A 17,667-nucleotide genomic window follows, 5' to 3' on the forward strand; every position below is an offset into this window, starting at 1 on the left:
GGGAAAGAGGCTTTGCAACCACCTGGCAAACAAATCCCCGAAGCAAACTCAATCCAATGGGCTTATATCTCTTGGATTTCATCATTATTATTAAGATAGGGAGGTAAATATGGCTTCATTAGCTCCTGCCACCCTCCGAGTACAATCCCATATTATAAATAAATAGTAGAGCAGTGAGCTAAGGAAAACAATCCCATATTATAAATAAATAGTGGGGCAGTGAGCTAAGGAAAACAACAATAACTAGCAACACAGAAGTATTTAAAAGCCCCTGGCGGGAGGTTTGGCAAGTTGCTGCTTGAAGACAGTGCAATTAAATATAATATAATATTGCAATAATAAATAGTGGGAGGTTGGGTGAGCTGTTCCCAGCCAGCCTGTGGTGCTGGTGCTCCTCTGACAGCCACTTCTGCAGAACTTAAGCTTTTGTGGAAGGGACAATGAAGTTCTATTTGTTCTCCATGGAAATTCCTGTTCAGGCACTGATGTGGGGGTCTGGGTTTTTATATGATGCTCCACAGAAGTGCAGAGGTCCTTGAAGTGACAAGATACCCGAAAATCCCACCTCTTTTTGGGAATGGATGGGTAGGGGCAGGGCTTGAGGGTCCCTGTGAGGAATGCTGTGCATGGAGGGGTCTCCTGAGAGGGACACTGGCACCGAGATGGGAGAGTTAACCAAGTGGCTGAGGCATAACTAGGGGTTAAAAGCTCTGCCCAGCTGGTCTTCCAGCAGGAGAGGACCGTGGTGGCCTGTGTGGCTGTAGGCAACCACCTTCCCATCAGTGGTGCTGGGATGGTGCCCTCCACCACCTAAAGCTCAGGTGTTCCCAAGCACCTTGGAGCTTGGTAGGGCTTGCAACAGTGCTGGGGGGCTTATCCATCCCAGCTGCCTGAGTGCTGGAGGTGGATTAGGAGCTGCTCCACAAAATACACCCCCAAACAAAACCTGCCTCTGGTACCAAAGACACCATTCAGATGTGGCTAAGCCAACAACTGATTTCTCTGCAAAAGATCCCCAAAACAGGTATAACCAAAGGGTGCTTCCACCCAAGACTAATTCCTGCCTGCTGGAAAAAGAAGAAATACACAAGTGGTTGTGATTACTTACCCTTTCTAAAGACTTGAGCAGGTTTTGTCTTTCTTTTAGCTTTTGGATACTGATGACTATTTTGTGTCTCGCGCCTTTGGTAACGTTCTGCAAGAAAACAGCACAAAACCTGGCATGAGGATTTCCAGAGGACAGCAGGGTCAGCCCAAATCCTTCCTCCCCTCAACAAAAAGGGCTGCTACACGTTAAGCAAATTTCTGAGTGCAGGGGGATAGGAAATCATTTAGGGACTTGGTGAAGATGAAGATTTCCAGCACGTCTGTTCCTCCCTGGTACCTCTCACACAGGGGCAGCAAAGGTGCTGACTAGTCCCCTTCATCTTGGGGATAATGTAGAGGTACATGTAGAAGTGGGGCCACTTTCAAGGCTTAAGGTGGCAACTGGCCACCAAAACCCCAAAGACTCTAGAGGAGCTGGGTACTGCAGACCACGCCCCTAAACTCTTGAATTTCATCCCAGCTGGAAAAAAACCACAAACTCAGCTCCCAGTGATGGAATTTTCCTGCTGGGACTCCAGTGAGAAATCTGGGAGAAGGTCTTTTTCAGGTACCATGTGGGTTTTTTTTCACTCCCCAAGACCCCATTTTTCCTTTCTCTGCTGGCTTCCCAACCACATGTGGGCAAAGTGTCTTGCAGGAAGAGGCACTGGGGGCATCTCATCTCCTGACTGCACAGGAGCTGGGACCGTGGCTGACACCAGGGTGACCGACGTGGGACCTACTTGTGCCTCGAGCTGGCATTCAGTGAGGGCCATCATCTCCTCGTACGTCATCTGCGAGAAGAGGGCAGCGTATTTGTGCAGCCGGAGGCTCTTCAGCCAGGCTGGGACATCTGCAGCACAAAGGCAAGGAGACAGAGGAAGAGCTCCTGCTTAGTTCATGACATCGTTTAACCGCGCGCCAGAACCTCAACGGCAAGGCAAGGAGTGGATGAGGTGCCACCCACCAGCCCACCTGTGCTTTGGACACCTTACTGAGCTTCACAAACCCTTTGGAGGACATAGTGCTGTGGATATGGACGGTAGGAAGAATCAGCTCTTGGGTTTCTGCGGCTCAGCAGCCATGAATTAGCCCACCAGCTCTTGAAGCCTCTCTGATCCAAGCGCCTCTGCTCAAACCAACACCACACCCAAGATAAAACCATTCCAGTTTGTCCCAGTGCTTGCTGCAACCAGGACAAAGGATCCCACCAAGTTTGGTGGATACAGACCTAGTGAGATGGGCTTAACAAAATGATTTGTCCAAAACCATAACACCTCATGGAGAGCCACCATTGTGTCACCACACAGGCAAGCTCCTGAGGAAAACCAGGAGCGGTGGGCTTGAGCTTAGGAGAAGCAAAAGGCTGCTCTGCAGATGGCAGACATCGATTTGTGGCATGAAGAAAGATGGGATGTGCTGAACACTTAAATGGCTGCTTCAAGAGAAACAAAGAGCTTTTACTTTTGAGCATGGTAAAATGATGTGGCATCAAAGATGGTCCTGCAACCTGCTTCAGAAGGGCGACTTGGGGCCTCAAAATGCACCAACTGAAATGACTTCTTCCTGCCCAGCCATTACCTGCTGGGTAGCACCTCTGTGTCCAGTTGGATGGCCACCCAAATATACATCTATCCTCCTGGTCTCAACATGGCCTCAGAAGGATGCATTTTGCTCAGATTCTCCATCCTCTGACACAGGTCACCATTTGCATGTCAATGAAGTTCACAGAATTCCAGAATGGTTTGGGTTGCAAGGGACCTTATTAAGGGGATCATCTGGCCCCAACCCCCTGCCATGGGCAGGGCCACCTCCCACCAGACCAGGTTGCTCCAAGCCCCATCCAACCTGCCCTTCAACACTTTGAGGAAACTGAAGTTCCTCAAATGCTGCACAGAAAGTGACCAAACTACCACCAAACACAGGGACAATGCAGTTACCAAGCATGGATGGGCTGAACTTTGCTGTTTTCTGAAAGTCCTGACATGCAACAATCCTAAACAGTCCTAAAAGTGCCTGAAGGACCCTCTTAAATTCATCAGCTTAAAAAACCTGAAACGTTATTAACAGAAAGTTCATCAAAAGCTACGAGCAGAAATCTCTACTCCAGCACAGGTGGGGAGCACAGGGACTGGCCAGCTCCAACCCCAGCTTCATTCTAACACAAAACCACCTCATTTTTTCAATGACACATTAATATCTGATTCCATGTTCCCCTGGGACACCTGCCTTAGGCACACGTCTGTGCCAGTGGCAAAGCCCCCAGGGACACTTTCAGAGAGAAGTGCAACTTCACATAGACACAAAACCCTATAGAAAGCCCACCCTCCAACCTTTGCAGAAGGTCAGAGGGCAGGAGTAGCTCTTCTCTCCCTTTGCATCAGTCTCCCTGTATCACCTCCTAATTTGGGGCCATGGGGGTCCCAGAGCCCCCCTTGCCAGCAGAGATGGCAATCCTGGAATTGAGCTGCAGAGAAGAAGCCACCCCAGCACAGAAGGACAGTGATGGGGCTTTCCCCCTTCCCATGAGGAAGAGATAACCAGGAGCCACAAGCAATTTCATGGTCCCTGGAAAGCCAAACTTCCTAATGAGCCACTCGCCCACGGAGCTACTCTTTAATCACCCCATCACCAGGAGCTAATTTCTCATGGCATGGCTGTTGGAAATGCTGTGTCTGATGTGAGCAGCACACCCAGAACTTGGATGCTGCTCACATGCACTGTCCCCTGTAGGCATCAAATGCTGGAGATCTGCTGGCACACGTCTGTCCAGGGCTGGCTTGGAAATTTGGAAGAATTTAGAAGGAAAACAATTTGCCCTACCATACATATATGTGAGGGTTGGTCTCTTCTCCCAAGGAAAAAGTAATAGAAAAAGAGGAAACAGCCTCAAGTTGTGCCAGGGGAGGTTGAGATTGGATCTTGGGAACAATTTCTTCCCCAAAGGGCTGTCAGGCCCTGGCCCAGGCTGCCCAGGGCAGGGGGGGAGTCCCCATCCCTGGAGGTGTTTCAAAGCCGTGTAGATGTGGTGCTGAGGGACATGGGGCAGTGGTGGCCTTGGCAGGGCTGGGGGAAGGGTTGGACTTGGTGATCTGCAAAGTCTTTTCCAACCAAAATGACTCTATGATTCTATGTACACAGCACAGTATTTATAGAGGACACCTTCAGAAGTGCCCTCATCCACACCATGCTAAGCCATGGATGCACTCACAGCAGAAACCCCCAGTTCTACCCAAACTTTCCTCCCAGTGCACCCCACGAACAGATGGGAACAAAGTGTCTTTGTCTTCTCCTGGAGAAACCAGGGGCTGGGAAAAAAGCCAAAGGGCACTTTCCCTTCAGCATGAGAAGAGATGGAAAGAAGAGAAACAGGTGACATGAGGGTATGAAGACGTATGGAAAGAACTAGATGACGTTATGGGAGATGAAATACTAAAGCCATGTCAGATGGGGATCCCCCTTGGGTCTGGTTTCCTCCCTGTCCTCCTGGACATCCCAAACGGTGTTAAAGAAGGAGCAAGCTGGCTGGGGAAGCAGGTGACACCAAAGCACAGGAGCCTGCAGGCGCCTGGGGAGACGTGGCTGCAATTCAGAGAAGGGACTTGGCAAACTGTGCGACTGGTCTGGACGGAGGAAGATGCAACCCCATCAAAATGCACAAGGTTGTGCCCGTCTGTAGGAACCAGAGATGGCAGGAACCAAGGGCAGGGAACGGGCAGTACTTCCCTTTTTTTTTTGCAGGAAAGCTGTGGGGACACAACGGGCCACAGGCAGCCCCCAGGGGTGGGTTATTTGAGGACGACGAGCTACACAGCAAGCTAGTCTCTGTGTACAGCAAGGAAGTCTCTGCTCTGCCTCCCAGTCCAGTTCTGGGCAACACATCTTCCATAAAGCATGGACTTTCTGGGAAAAAAACCCAGAAGAGAGAAGCAAGAACAGCCCCAAGTTTAGGAAAAAAAAAAACCTTGGAAGAAACTGGGTTAATTCAGCCTGAAGAGAATATACTGGAGGGGGGAGGACACGACAGACACCAGAGGCTGCAGACATCTGCTTTGCACATTCCTGGAGAGCTGGAGAAAAGCAACTTGGCCAGCTCAGCAACGGGGGGAAGCAGGTTTAGATATCTGCAAATCTTCCCCCAGAGAAGGAGGATGTTCAGGAAGGGATGGCCCAGGGAAGGGAACCCATCTCCTGTGGTGGGGCTGAACGCAGCAGCAACGGGCTGTCCTCATCTGTGGACTTTATTTAATTGATTATTGCTTGTGGACTCCCTGAGCCTTTGGGTGTCACAGTCTGGGCTGTACAGATCTATCACACTGCACTGCAAAGTTTCCATCCATCCTGGTCCCAGACCTGTGGCTGTGAATCACAGGGAGCTGAGCTCCCTGTGGTCTCCTCTTCAGCCCCATCAGCAGAAACCTGGAGGAACACCACATTACACAGACCCCTCCACACCACCAGCTCCCAGAAAGGGTCTCCTTGATCCATCCCCAGTCATGGGCAGCCTCAGGGACCCTTATCACAGCTAAAGGCTTTGCAAGGCTATCAAGCTCAGAAAACTCTCCTATCACATCTCCAGCCCATGGCCCCCAACCCAGGGCAACACCACAGTGCAAGGTCCAGCCAGGGAGAGCATCTATCTCACAGGGAAACCAGGAGAGGTTTTTTCATGCATTTATCTCATGCAGATCCAAGTCACACAGTGCCAAGCCAAACACGACTTCACAGTACAGAGACTGATGTGCCCCTAGCTGTGCATGTCATTAGAATAAAATCAAACTCTGTGACTATTTAAAAAAGATGGTTATTTCCCTATTCTGACACATCACCTGTCTCTACACAACAGAGTTGCTTTGCATTAATGAAAAGTGCAATTTTTAAAATCAGTCCCTGATAAGCTGTGGGTTCATTTTCACTCGTTTTGTCTGTTCACTGGAATATCTGCCCAGTTTTTACCCATTTATCCCTCTACAGCCTCGAGTTTGCTCTCCAGCTTCGACTGCAGCAACGGGGGTTTCGTTTCTGCCTCAGTTACCAACAGGATTATGTATCTTTATAGTTCAAATCTCTGTGAAATGCAGGTGGAAATGGGGAAAAACCAGCTGAAACGCACCGGATAAATTCACTGCAAACAAGCACCCTAACCCAAAAATTCTCCAAAGACTTGGTAAGTACCAAACACCACAATGACAAATCACAAGTGAGTTCCTAAACTCATGCTAAGCTATTTTTCACTGTAGTGGAAAAGAAAGAGAAGAGGAGAGAAGAGAGCACCACTTGCAGCCAAGAGCCCCAGGCTAGGGAATAAAAATCCAGCTTTCTGGAAAGCTGGCAGCTTGCAGGATTTTTGGGGGCAAAACCAGCCCACTGGGACCCAACTGGAAGATGTCAGACCAGGAACAGCTGCTGCTTAGAAGACAACCTAAGTTATTTCCCTAAACCTACATTCCTGAAGTGGGAAGAAACGTCCAAAAAGCCCCATCTGGTCATGAAAACTCTCTCCCAAAAACCACAAACTGAGCCCCGTGCTGCCAGGAAAATGGCTTTTCCCCTCCTGCCTCTGGGTGCTGGGGATGGATGGATGGGTTGGGGGGGGGGTGAGAAAGGCATCTGGTTTGGTGTTGTTTTGTGGTGTTGTTTTTTTTTTCACTCACCTTTCATCCCACTCCCTTCCTCCTGGAATGTGTTACGAGCAGAAGGCTGATCTTCTAAATGTTCACTCCCACCACTTCCCGAAGAGGCTACACTGCTTTGTGGAGACAGGGGGGCATGATCAGAAGGGATGCACTGGGGTCCTCTAGCTCGTAAGTCCTCATGAGACATCCATCCATGTCCTAGAGGTTGGTTTGGCACATTCATGGGTGGGGTAAGGGACACAGAGCGTTTCAAAGGGCTGTGGTGTGTCTGGCCTGAGAGAACTGGAAAAACAAAAAAAAAGTAAAATAAAAATAGTAATAATAATAAAAAAAAAAGAGGTTATTCCCCCACTCGCGGCCCGGGATGAGCCCCCCAAAAAGAGATTAAAAAGAAAAAATTGGAATGAAATCATCAAATGGGTTGTTGGTTGGCCAGGGTGCCTTGCTGGTGGGTTTTGAAGTGCCCGTGGCTGCCTGAGCCCTACCCTGAGCTCCTGGCTTTGCCTCCTGGCAAGCAAAGGGGATGGGAACACCTGCAAGGAGATGGGGTGACAGGAGCTCCATTGCTGAAGGTGCTGCATCCCTAGGGACAAAAAAAGCAAAAAGAAAAAAAGAAAAAAAAGGAAAAAGATGAAAAAATGGAGCAGCTCTGGAGGTTTTCACCGTGTGGAGTCACGTCCTGACAGCAAAGCTGAGCTTCCCGCTGGGAAGTCACTGCTGCTGCTGCAATGGGAATTTTCATGCCACTAGATGGGACTTGGAGCAACCTGGTTAGTGGGAGGCGTCTCTGTCCATGCCAGGGGCGTGGAACTAGATGATCTTTAAGGTCCTTTCCAACCCAAGCCAGCCTGAGGTTCTATGACTACACTGAGACCACAAAACTCGCCCCACTAAAATCATCCAAACCTGTTACCTTCCTGGTAAAGGCATAAAGATCCCCAGGATGGGAACGTTGCTGCAAAGACCCAGGGGAAGCTCCTGTCTCTCCCTCTTGGCTTTTCCCCTGAAGCACAAGCATTTATACACCTGCCTAACATCATCACAGAGGAACTTTTCATCCATAGAAATAACTAAGCCTTGTTGACTCCTACCAAGACCTTGCACCTAGTTGAGCTGTCATCAGCAATCAGACCATCCCACCATCAGGTGGGCTTTCAAGTACTTGGCCTTTTAAACCTCCACAAAAGCAAACACCCAAAGCAATGGTGAAAATACACCCTTGCCAAAGAGGTGAGGCTGGACCCCCCCCCTCCTCCCAAATGATCTCTGGAAAGCTTCAGATTTATTTTTTCCCTCTCAGCTTTAGACAGGTTTGCATTTCCTGGGTGGAATTTTGGTACCACCGAGTTCAATTTGATTTTAATAAATAACTTTTAACACTACTGTGAAAAAAAAGTGATGCACCAGCTCCTGCAATTTGGAGTCATTCCTTGAGAAAGGCTTTACATTGGGTAGGTACCAACTTGCCTTTCAGTCAAACACAGAAATCCACCTTTTATAGGCTAATGTATTAAAAAGCTCCAAATCATAGATTTCCTGACACTGCTGGGGAGAAGTGTTGCAACTCAAATAGATTTTGAAAGACAGTTTTTACTAAATGGTGTCCATTTTTCACTGCTCTTCTTCCACACTGTCTCCTTCATTTTAGTTTTTAATAAGCACTTTTAACACTACTGTGAAAAAAAAAGTGATGCACCAGCTCCTGCAATTTGGAGTCATTCCTTGAGAAAGGCTTTACATTGGGTAGGTACCAACTTGCCTTTCAGTCAAACACAGAAATCCACCTTTTATAGGCTAATGTATTAAAAAGCTCCAAATCATAGATTTCCTGACACTGCTGGGGAGAAGCGTTGCAACTCAAATAGATTTTGAAAGACAGTTTTTACTAAATGGTGTCCATTTTTCACTGCTCTTCTTCCACACTGTCTCCTTCATTTTCAGTTATCTCCTTAAAGATTTAGATTGTCTTTTGTTCAGGTCTGTTGGTTACTAGGGATAATACATGGTATTTAGAGGAAAAGATGGATATGGGAAAGTTATCTTTGTTTCCTGTAATGAAAAATAGATGAAAAGATGGGTCTGTTGGCTGAACAAAATTAAATCCCATCATTCACAAAGTCACTAAACTGCTGGTTAAACCATAAATGCACTTAATGTATTTTAATGTAGGGATTTAGGCTGTAAAACACGTGGTTAATGTGTTATTACAGTTACTTTTAATGAAATTACTTGAACTTCATGGGGGCCATTTCCTGGTAACTGAGCCCCAGAAAAACCTTTGGATTTATCCATGGCTCAGCTGGGATCACTGGGACAGGCTGTGGAATCAGCACCTCAGGAAGGGCCTTTGTGGTCTGCACCAAACCCAAGCCAAGACCCCTGTTTGTAACACACCCCTGGTAGAAAGGTGGGCTTCAGAGCAGGATGGCTCCCAGAACATCTGCACTGCCCTGCTAACAAGGACTCATTTCTGGAGAGAAGAGCAAATTCTGCAGAAAGACACTGACTTCTCCACACGAGCAGCTCTAAGCTTCAGCATGGGGGAGATGAAATGAAAAGCACATTTTCTGCTCCAGGGAAATTTGAGGGTAGAGGAGTTAAAACGACCTTCCAGCCCATCCAAGAGTGAAGCAAAAAACTTCAGTTTTTCCTTCAAAACAGAATTTCTTAAATCTTTTTTTAAAAAAAGGCTAAAAATCCTGGGGAAAGTAATCATTTTTGTTGCTTTTCTTCCTAAAACTCCAACACAAAACTCCCTACCCCCCTTTTCCCACTGGCAGGAGTTTAATCAAAGCTACTCATGGCTCCTCCATGTGTTATTTCCCAATATAAATGAGGCTTGGTGGAAAACCCCCAGCCAGGTGTACTGTGCTGTAAATGTTAAGCTGGGTTTAATTCCCAGCTAAAGCCTGAGGGAAAACCCACCATCAAAGCCATCTCTGCTGACCAGAAGAGGAATGAAAATGAGCAAGTAGTGGGGTTATAAAAGGAGGGGAGAGAAAAACACACCAGAGCTCGTTTGCATTCATTAAGCACCTGTAAAAAGCAGCTGGTGCCACATGCAGCTGATGGTTGAGGCCAAAAACCTGTGGATTTCTGCAAAATCTAAATTGTTCCTGCTTCTGAAAACACCCTCCTCTCCTGACATGTAACACCAGTGCCATGCAGGGAAGCAGGGAGATGTTTATGTGAATAATTTACTCCCTGGCCATTAAATAACTCTAGAAACCATCTTTCAGAAGTCTCCTGGCAGAAAAGGATGTCAGTGAGGACCTGGGATTGTTTTCAGAGCAATGTTGTGTTTCCTGAAGTTGTGGTGCATCCTGATGCAGAAATGGATGGATTTAACAAAGTCTTGGCTAAGCTATTTCACCTCTTGGCTTTGCAATTGTACCCTAAAAGCAACACCACAACAGAGCCCTAGAGCTGTCCTACTACTCTCCCAGGAGAAAAACAATATTTAGCATTTAAAAAAATAATAAAATAATGGGGGGAAGTATGGGAAAAGACTGATAAATCAGTTGAAATGCATCAGCAGGGCTGAGCACGACAGTGGCATTGGCCAGAGCCCCTTCTGTGCCTGCTGCACCCAGCTCTGAGTGCATGGTCTGGGGGGACAGAGCCATCCTGAATTTGTTGTAGGAAAAACTGTGGGTTAGGAAATCTTTGTGCCCTTTGGATGAATGAGAGATGCAGGGGAACAGGCAAGAAGGACAGGAGCTGATTGCCCCCTTTCAGGAGGTAAAGGGCTGCACCATAAGTCCTTCCTCTTGTGCCCTGCAATGTTGCAGCCATCCTCTCCTCACCAAAATCTTGCAATCAAGAGGGTATTTTTGGGCTTAAATCCAGCCCAGACTCCTTCCTGAGCTGTAATACCCTTGCAAACTGCTGCTCTTCCACCTTCATTTTACATCCCCTAATTAGACACTGGTGTCAGCTGGAGGAGAAATAATGAACTCTGCAGGACAGCCAGGAACAACCAGAAATCATCCAGTGCAAGACACAAAAACTAGTTCCCCTTCTCTCCCCGACACAACCCAACGCCGGAGCCCAACAGACCATGTCTTACTAAACCACGAGCACCTCTACCAAATTCTGGGTCAATTCACACAACTTCACATCTGCAAAGGATGCTACAAGCAGCAAAAGTCACCAGCTCTTTGACACCAACCCACCCTTGGTGCCAGGCACTGATTATTTAAGAGCTCTTAGGACTGGCCTAAGTTAAAAGCTCTTCTGGCTGTAACAGACACTGGTGAGCAAGATGGTTTCTTGAAGACCCTCTTACCAGTTTCCATCAGCATTGAGGCTTAAAAAGTCTGCAAACCCCAGGTTAGCACCAGCCTGGTGTGCACATACCTCCCCCTCTTTTAACTTACAACCCTCAAGAAAGGAGATTAATGAAGGTGCATATTTAATGCAATTTCATGGATTTAATTAATGCTGCTGCCTGTGCTTATGGCCTCGGTATCTTGAAACAGAGGGTGTAGCTAAAGATTTGCCAAGTATCAGGTCAGTGTAGGTCCTTCCCTGCTTTTGACAATCCTGTGTGGTTTTTTGGATGGTCCAAGGTGGATCTGGGGCTGCTGATGGCCGAGCTGGAACTCCCCATCAGGAAAAACCACTTATTCAGTCTCTTGCTAAAATAAATGGTCCACGTGCACTTTAACTTCAGCAGAAGAAAACAGAGTGTGAGTTCACAGCTGTACACTCAAACCTCTTTTAAAATTATGATTATTATAAGAATATTAAGCTTTAATTTAAAAAGGAAATCTAATCTATTCTTCTGGGGTAAGATAAGGTTCCAAGAGGCAGCCACAGGCACACCTGCCTTTCTGAGTGCCTTGGTGGTGGGAGCTGCACAAACAAAGAGAGGAAACCACCGCTCCAAAGTGCAAGCCACGCTGGCACATGGACCCCTTAGGACTTCTAAGTGTGTCCCACTTCTGGTTTAAAGTGTTTTCCTGCCCACCAGAGGCTCACTTGGGCAGTGCAAGAGCCATCTGCTCCCCAGGGACCCACTAGTAGGCTCTGCAAAGGCACTGCCTGGCACAGCTCCTTCCACTTGGGTATCTGATGGGATGGGGGCCAGAGCAGATCATGGTCCTCATCAACTGGCATCACTTCTTTGCTGTGGTTCTGAACAGCCACAGGAGTTGTGCTCAGCCCATGCCAGACTGTGTTTCCTTGCAAGAAAGCTCCTCGTGGCCTCTGGACTGGGATCAGCTGCAACCCAGCAGGTGATGCTCCATGTAACATCTTTGAGATGAGCTTGGGATGTTTTGCATCCTAGGGAAGAATGTGATAAATAACCTGGAGCCGAGGGTGCTGAGGTGCAGGAGGTGCTGCTGAAGCCTTCTCAGGCTTCAAACAAAGCTGGGCTTCACATTTCCAGGGGAAAACTAAAAATTATAGAGGATGGAGAAAGAGCAATGGTGAACATGAAACCATCAGCTTGACACAGTGAGAAGCATCCCTGTGGGGCCACCACATCCCTAGACAGAACCAGCTTTATCATGGACCAAATCCCAGCTGGGCTGGCAGGCATGGCAACGTGCTTGGAGAAACTCTGAGGCTCCAAATGCCTTCCCTGTGAAGCTGGGTTGTTTTTTGCTTCTCTCTTCCTCTTTGAAGTGGTGTTGCCTATTTTGGTAGGCAAGGGGCTAATTTCAAGAGGGTTTTTGTTCACTGAAGCCCATGTGGAACAGCACTCAGATGTTTGTGTTGTGGTTTCTCAGGGTTTTGGGTCAGTTTTTCAGCCTGAGAAGGAAAAAGCCACCCATTCCTGTAATTAGAGACAAGGAGCTGGGCTCTGCAGACAGACCTTTCTCCAAGCAGGGTGAGGTGGCCAACGTGGGGCTTGCCCCAAAGCACCAGTCACAAAACAGCCCTTAAAGTGCTGAAGAAGTCCTTCAAACATGGGGCTGATGTGAGGGTTTCCACTGAGAGCCAGAACCACTGATGGGTACAGAGGTGTGTTCAGACCATCTGTGGTCTTCGCATGCCCTCTTCCACTGCTGCACAGTTCCCACCACATCCCCAGCAGCCAGAGGACCTTTACATAAACCTCACAACCCAGACTGGTTTGGGTTGGAAGGGATCTTCAAGATCATCTAGTTCCAACCCTCCTGCATGGGCAGGGACACTTCCCACCAGCCCAGGCTGCTCCAAGCCCCATCCAACCTGCCCTTCAACACTGCCAGGGATGGGGCAGCCACAGCTTCCCTGGGCAACCTGGGCCAGGCTCTCACCACCCTCACAGCAAAGAATTTCTTCCTCAGATCTGACCTAAATCTCTGTTCCCCCTCATCCCATCCCTCCCTGCCCTTGTCCCAGGTCCCTCCCCAGATTTCCTGGAACCCCTTCAGGCACTGGAAGGTGCTCTAAGGTCTCCCTGGAGCCTTCTCTTCTCCAGGCTGTACACCCCTAACTCTCTCAGCCTTTCTCCATAGGTGCTTATGCCAGTGCACAGTCCAGACAACAGATGACAAGTCAGAATAATGTCCTCCCTATGGCTGGAGAAAGGATGAAGTGCTGCAAAGGTGCATGTTGACCTCTTTGGAGATATTTGGGGTTTTTTGCACTTCTTGGCTGCAAAGCTGGTTATGGTCCATCTTCAGGCAGTGTCTGACTGTGTAAAACTTCTCTTCTGGTCTGTAGGTACCTGGAGCAGCAGAGTGACCCCAATTTGCCCTAGGGAGTGGGAATGTTTTTAATCCACCAAGGCCACAGTGCAGCCAGGAGGCACCTCCGTGGAGAGGGAACACTGAGCATCTCCTGCAGTCCCCTCTTGCAAAGCAGCCACCAAGTTCAGCTCAGTCCTCTCCTCCACCTCCTCCTTGCTACCCCAGTCACGAAGCATCCCCTCCTCCAGGAAGGTTCCCCCGTGCTGGCAGAGCAATCCTGGTGGCTTTTCCAGCCTTTCTCTGCCCAGGACCCTTGGAAAAAGCCACTGGTGGGTCACACTGCCTGGCTGGCACCCGGCCACCTCCCTGGGCACCTCCAGAGTGGATGAAGCAGAAGCTGATGGAACATTTTTCGGCTCAACATTCCCTAACCCTTGGAGCCTTTTCTTTGTGCCTTCCCCCCTGCCCCCCCCTTTTATTTTCACCCTGGATTTTGTGGGTGTGACTTCTAACTCCATTTGTAGGGTGGATAAACTACATCCTTGCCTCTGACACAGGGGCTGATACGAGCCAGGGAGGGTGAACCCAGAGGTCCTAAATGCAAACAGCCACCAGGACCTCGCACGTCTTGGGGGGAATATATAAAAAAACACAAGCAGAGCTGCTTTGAGCAGAGAAATGAGGCAGCAGCAAAGACTGCAGAAAAGCCTGTCAAGCAGTCTTTTTTTTTTTTTTTAAAGTGACGTTTTTAAGCCCAGTTTCCTGTTCAAGAACGTGGACAGAGAAACAATAACCCCCTTGTTGCCGCTGTCTCCAAGCAGCGCACGCGAGGCCGGGGAAGGGGACGTCTCTGCTGAGGGTTTTGTGAGTCCCTGAACAGCCCGAGCCAGCCTGGACCCACTGGTGGGGTCCCGCATTCTGGGTCAATTCACACAACTTCACATCTGCAAAGGATGCTACAAGCAGCAAAAGTCACCAGCTCTTTGACACCAACCCACTCATGGTACCAGGCACTGATTATTTAAGAGCTCTTAGGACTGGCCTAAGTTAAAAGCTCTTCTGGCTGTAACAGACACTGGTGAGCAAGATGGTTTCTTGAAGACCCTCTTACCAGTTTCCATCAGCATTGAGGCTTAAAAAGTCTGCAAACCCCAGGTTAGCACCAGCCTGGTGTGCACATACCTCCCCCTCTTTTAACTTACAACCCTCAAGAAAGGAGATTAATGAAGGTGCATATTTAATGCAATTTCATGGATTTAATTAATGCTGCTGCCTGTGCTTATGGCCTCGGTATCTTGAAACAGAGGGTGTAGCTAAAGATTTGCCAAGTATCAGGTCAGTGTAGGTCCTTCCCTGCTTTTGACAATCCTGTGTGGTTTTTTGGATGGTCCAAGGTGGATCTGGGGCTGCTGATGGCCGAGCTGGAACTCCCCATCAGGAAAAACCACTTATTCAGTCTCTTGCTAAAATAAATGGTCCACGTGCACTTTAACTTCAGCAGAAGAAAACAGAGTGTGAGTTCACAGCTGTACACTCAAACCTCTTTTAAAATTATGATTATTATAAGAATATTAAGCTTTAATTTAAAAAGGAAATCTAATCTATTCTTCTGGGCTAAGATAAGGTTCCAAGAGGCAGCCAGAGGCACACCTGCCTTTCTGAGTGCCTTGGTGGTGGGAGCTGCACAAACAAAGAGAGGAAACCACCGCTCCAAAGTGCAAGCCACGCTGGCACATGGACCCCTTAGGACTTCTAAGTGTGTCCCACTTCTGGTTTAAAGTGTTTTCCTGCCCACCAGAGGCTCACTTGGGCAGTGCAAGAGCCATCTGCTCCCCAGGGACCCACTAGTAGGCTCTGCAAAGGCACTGCCTGGCACAGCTCCTTCCACTTGGGTATCTGATGGGATGGGGGCCAGAGCAGATCATGGTCCTCATCAACTGGCATCACTTCTTTGCTGTGGTTCTGAACAGCCACAGGAGTTGTGCTCAGCCCATGCCAGACTGTGTTTCCTTGCAAGAAAGCTCCTCTTGGCCTCTGGACTGGGATCAGCTGCAACCCAGCAGGTGATGCTCCATGTAACATCTTTGAGATGAGCTTGGGATGTTTTGCATCCTAGGGAAGAATGTGATAAATAACCTGGAGCCGAGGGTGCTGAGGTGCAGGAGGTGCTGCTGAAGCCTTCTCAGGCTTCAAACAAAGCTGGGCTTCACATTTCCAGGGGAAAACTAAAAATTATAGAGGATGGAGAAAGAGCAATGGTGAACATGAAACCATCAGCTTGACACAGTGAGAAGCATCCCTGTGGGGCCACCACATCCCTAGACAGAACCAGCTTTATCATGGACCAAATCCCAGCTGGGCTGGCAGGCATGGCAACGTGCTTGGAGAAACTCTGAGGCTCCAAATGCCTTCCCTGTGAAGCTGGGTTGTTTTTTGCTTCTCTCTTCCTCTTTGAAGTGGTGTTGCCTATTTTGGTAGGCAAGGGGCTAATTTCAAGAGGGTTTTTGTTCACTGAAGCCCATGTGGAACAGCACTCAGATGTTTGTGTTGTGGTTTCTCAGGGTTTTGGGTCAGTTTTTCAGCCTGAGAAGGAAAAAGCCACCCATTCCTGTAATTAGAGACAAGGAGCTGGGCTCTGCAGACAGACCTTTCTCCAAGCAGGGTGAGGTGGCCAACGTGGGGCTTGCCCCAAAGCACCAGTCACAAAACAGCCCTTAAAGTGCTGAAGAAGTCCTTCAAACATGGGGCTGATGTGAGGGTTTCCACTGAGAGCCAGAACCACTGATGGGTACAGAGGTGTGTTCAGACCATCTGTCGTCTTCGCATGCCCTCTACCACTGCTGCACAGTTCCCACCACATCCCCAGCAGCCAGAGGACCTTTACATAAACCTCACAACCCAGACTGGTTTGGGTTGGAAGGGATCTTCAAGATCATCTAATTCCAACCCCCCTGCATGGGCAGGGACACCTCCCACCATTCCAGGTTGCTCCAAGCCCCATCCAACCTGCCCTTCAACACTGCCAGGGATGGGGCAGCCACAGCTTCCCTGGGCAACCTGGGCCAGGCTCTCACCACCCTCACAGCAAAGAATTTCTTCCTCAGATCTGACCTAAATCTCTGTTCCCCCTCATCCCATCCCTCCCTGCCCTTGTCCCAGGTCCCTCCCCAGATTTCCTGGAACCCCTTCAGGCACTGGAAGGTGCTCTAAGGTCTCCCTGGAGCCTTCTCTTCTCCAGGCTGTACACCCCTAACTCTCTCAGCCTTTCTCCATAGGTGCTTATGCCAGTGCACAGTCCAGACAACAGATGACAAGTCAGAATAATGTCCTCCCTATGGCTGGAGAAAGGATGAAGTGCTGCAAAGGTGCATGTTGACCTCTTTGGAGATATTTGGGGTTTTTTGCACTTCTTGGCTGCAAAGCTGGTTATGGTGCATCCTCAGGCAGTGTCTGACTGTGTAAAACTTCTCTTCTGGTCTGTAGGTACCTGGAGCAGCAGAGTGACCCCAATTTGCCCTAGGGAGTGGGAATGTTTTTAATCCACCAAGGCCACAGTGCAGCCAGGAGGCACCTCCGTGGAGAGGGAACACTGAGCATCTCCTGCAGTCCCCTCTTGCAAAGCAGCCACCAAGTTCAGCTCAGTCCTCTCCTCCACCTCCTCCTTGCTACCCCAGTCACGAAGCATCCCCTCCTCCAGGAAGGTTCCCCCGTGCTGGCAGAGCAATCCTGGTGGCTTTTCCAGCCTTTCTCTGCCCAGGACCCTTGGAAAAAGCCACTGGTGGGTCACACTGCCTGGCTGGCACCCGGCCACCTCCCTGGGCACCTCCAGAGTGGATGAAGCAGAAGCTGATGGAACATTTTTCGGCTCAACATTCCCTAACCCTTGGAGCCTTTTCTTTGTGCCTTCCCCCCTGCCCCCCCCTTTTATTTTCACCCTGGATTTTGTGGGTGTGACTTCTAACTCCATTTGTAGGGTGGATAAACTACATCCTTGCCTCTGACACAGGGGCTGATACGAGCCAGGGAGGGTGAACCCAGAGGTCCTAAATGCAAACAGCCACCAGGACCTCGCACGTCTTGGGGGGAATATATAAAAAAACACAAGCAGAGCTGCTTTGAGCAGAGAAATGAGGCAGCAGCAAAGACTGCAGAAAAGCCTGTCAAGCAGTCTTTTTTTTTTTTTTTAAAGTGACGTTTTTAAGCCCAGTTTCCTGTTCAAGAACGTGGACAGAGAAACAATAACCCCCTTGTTGCCGCTGTCTCCAAGCAGCGCACGCGAGGCCGGGGAAGGGGACGTCTCTGCTGAGGGTTTTGGGGGT

General features: G+C 48.9%; 1 protein-coding gene across 1 annotated transcript in view; it reads right to left on the bottom strand.

The window, feature by feature from the left end:
• Positions 1–17,667, bottom strand: part of SAMD4A (sterile alpha motif domain containing 4A) — a 113,754-nt gene that overhangs the window by 10,726 nt on the left and 85,361 nt on the right. Inside the window, 3 exon segments of the mRNA XM_009996457.1 lie at positions 1,109–1,195; positions 1,830–1,939; positions 6,741–7,004. Coding sequence (XP_009994759.1) covers positions 1,109–1,195; positions 1,830–1,939; positions 6,741–7,004 — 461 coding nt within the window.

This window comes from Chaetura pelagica, unplaced genomic scaffold (assembly GCF_000747805.2).
Source record: "Chaetura pelagica isolate M959 unplaced genomic scaffold, ChaPel_1.0 scaffold274, whole genome shotgun sequence".
Taxonomy (NCBI): Eukaryota; Metazoa; Chordata; class Aves; order Apodiformes; family Apodidae; genus Chaetura; species Chaetura pelagica.